The following is a 2132-nucleotide window of genomic DNA, read 5'->3' on the forward strand; positions in this document are numbered from 1 at the left end:
GTAGAGGCGGCGCAACTATAACGACATGTGAATAATCCCGCCCACTCTAAAGCGGTACTGAACTGCAGTGGAAACGCAAACCGTGCCGTGCCGAGTCGTACCACGCAGTGGAAAAGCACCAATGGTGTTGATCTCGAGGGCCACACAGCTGAAGGATCCCTTGCTATGTTACAACTTAAAATCTAAAGTGAACCCTGTCCCCACCTACATTTCTATACACAAAACTTTTAAAAATTTAATTCGTCTTCTGTTAACATACCCCCTTAAAATTCTCCCAAACTGAATTATCTCTTTCCGACTGGCTTCTCTTCTTTTCCATGGCTCTGTTGATGAGCCTTCAGGTTACTTTCTCTGCCAAAGCTCTTCCCACATGTGGGGCAAGTGTGCCGGCCGGCACTATGCGCCCTTGCCATGTGGGCCTCCAGCTGCTCAGGTCGGTTAAAACTCTCCTCACATTCTCCACAAGCGTGAGGCTTGCGCTGCGTGTGCTTCTCTTTCTTATGTACTCGAAGCTGCGTCAGGCTGGGGAAAGTGAGGTCACATTCAGTGCAAGGGATCTGCAGAGCTGGCTGAGGAACAAGTTTCTTGTCATCATCTTCTGCCTTGGGCTCCTGGGTAGATTTGGCTGGGCGTCCTCGTCTTCCTGCTGTCTTCACTTCCGCTGTGGCTGGTTTTGCAGAAGTGTCTTCTGAATGGTTGGTTTCCTCAGGCCCCTCTGCCTCTTCCTCCTCCTTTTGCTTCGCTTTCTTTTCACCAGCTGCTCCGGCCTCAGTTTTAGGTGGTCTCCCTCGACGTTTGACGGCGGCACTACCGTTACAGTGCCGGTCACCTGCGTGGTTCTCCTGATGCTGCAGGAGCTCTGCCTCTTCTTCAAATCCCCTACCACATTTACCACATCGGTAGGTCTTAGTGGAATCCTCTGCTTCCTCCCCATCCATGGGCACTGGGTGCTGGGTCAAACGATGGTTACGCAAAATTCCAGAGCTTCGAAACATCTCGTTGCATTCTTTGCACACGAACTGACGTTCAGGACATACTTGCCGCCGATGTGTTGTTAACTTGTGGAAAGAAAGTGGTGCATGTTGAAATATTAAACATAGGCTTACATTTACAATCATAGCACGTGTAAATCAACCGTACATGGCCATTCTCTCAAACACTACAATAACAATGCCAATGGCATGAAATTTTTAGCAACTGTATATTGCCTATTTTTGGTAATCAAGTATTTAAGATACTTAATACTCAATAAAAAAAGAGATTTTTTTCTAATCAAGCATTTTCTATTTAAATTAATTTAAAACTCCTCTCACCTCTGAGAATGTGCGGAAGCATTCTTGGCAATGTGCACATTTGAAGGGCTTGTCCTCCTTGTTGTGGGTCGACTGATGTTGTGTCAGTTCCTCAGAGGAGGGGAAGGTTCGATCGCACACGTAGCATGTGAACAGAGTATCGCACTGTTGATGCAAAGACAATAGACTTGTGAATATACATTGAAGCAAACCAAACTAATCAACAAATCAAACCAAAATGATTTCGTGTTCGAATTTATCACTCGTTTCTTGCAAAGGTCCCTGCTCTGTATTTTACAATCTAATTTTTGTTATTAAATAAATATATTCAATTAAATAATATGGATGGGTAAGGGGATAGAAAATACAGTTTGTACTTAAAAAAACCCATTACGATTATGGAGAGTCCCCGGAAACCACATACGCAAGAACGTGTTTGTGAGTGTGATATATATTATACAGTGGTGTGAAAAAGTGTTGGCCCCCTTCCTGATTTTGGTGCATTGGTTATAATAGCTATATGGTCGCATAAGTCATGCTATTCCAGTTCTAACAATTTACTGTTGCATCTACTATGTTAAAAATAAAAGGGAAGTACAGTGCAAATAGGTCCTTCCTCTGAAAAAAAAAAAAGCTCTGGTGGCAAATTCACAGCTTTCAGTTTGCCAAGTGTGTCAAATAAAGCTGACACCACAATAGCTGACGCAACTAATATAAGGAATTTACCATCATTTAAAAACATTAACAGAGCATTCAAAAAAAGTAATTTTGACAGAAAAATCAGGTATTTGGTACACGAGTAAAAAAAAAAAAAAAAATCTGATTTTGAGGAAAAAAAGG

General features: G+C 42.7%; 1 protein-coding gene across 2 annotated transcripts in view; it reads right to left on the reverse strand.

Moving 5' to 3' along the window:
• Window positions 1–57: 57 nt before the first annotated feature.
• LOC107699510 (zinc finger and SCAN domain-containing protein 2-like) overlaps window positions 58–2132 on the reverse strand; it is a 4416-nt gene continuing 2341 nt past the window's right edge. For both annotated transcript variants that reach the window (XM_016500785.1, XM_016500784.1), the window contains exons 4-5: window positions 1314–1457; window positions 58–1058 (exon numbers count right to left, since the gene is read on the reverse strand). In XM_016500785.1, coding sequence (XP_016356271.1) covers window positions 285–1058; window positions 1314–1457 — 918 coding nt within the window. In that variant the 3' untranslated portion in view covers window positions 58–284. The remainder of the gene's footprint in view (window positions 1059–1313; window positions 1458–2132) is intronic.

The sequence above is a fragment of the Sinocyclocheilus anshuiensis genome, unplaced genomic scaffold (genome assembly GCF_001515605.1).
Source record: "Sinocyclocheilus anshuiensis isolate Anshui unplaced genomic scaffold, SAMN03320099.WGS_v1.1 scaffold670, whole genome shotgun sequence".
NCBI lineage: Eukaryota > Metazoa > Chordata > Actinopteri > Cypriniformes > Cyprinidae > Sinocyclocheilus > Sinocyclocheilus anshuiensis.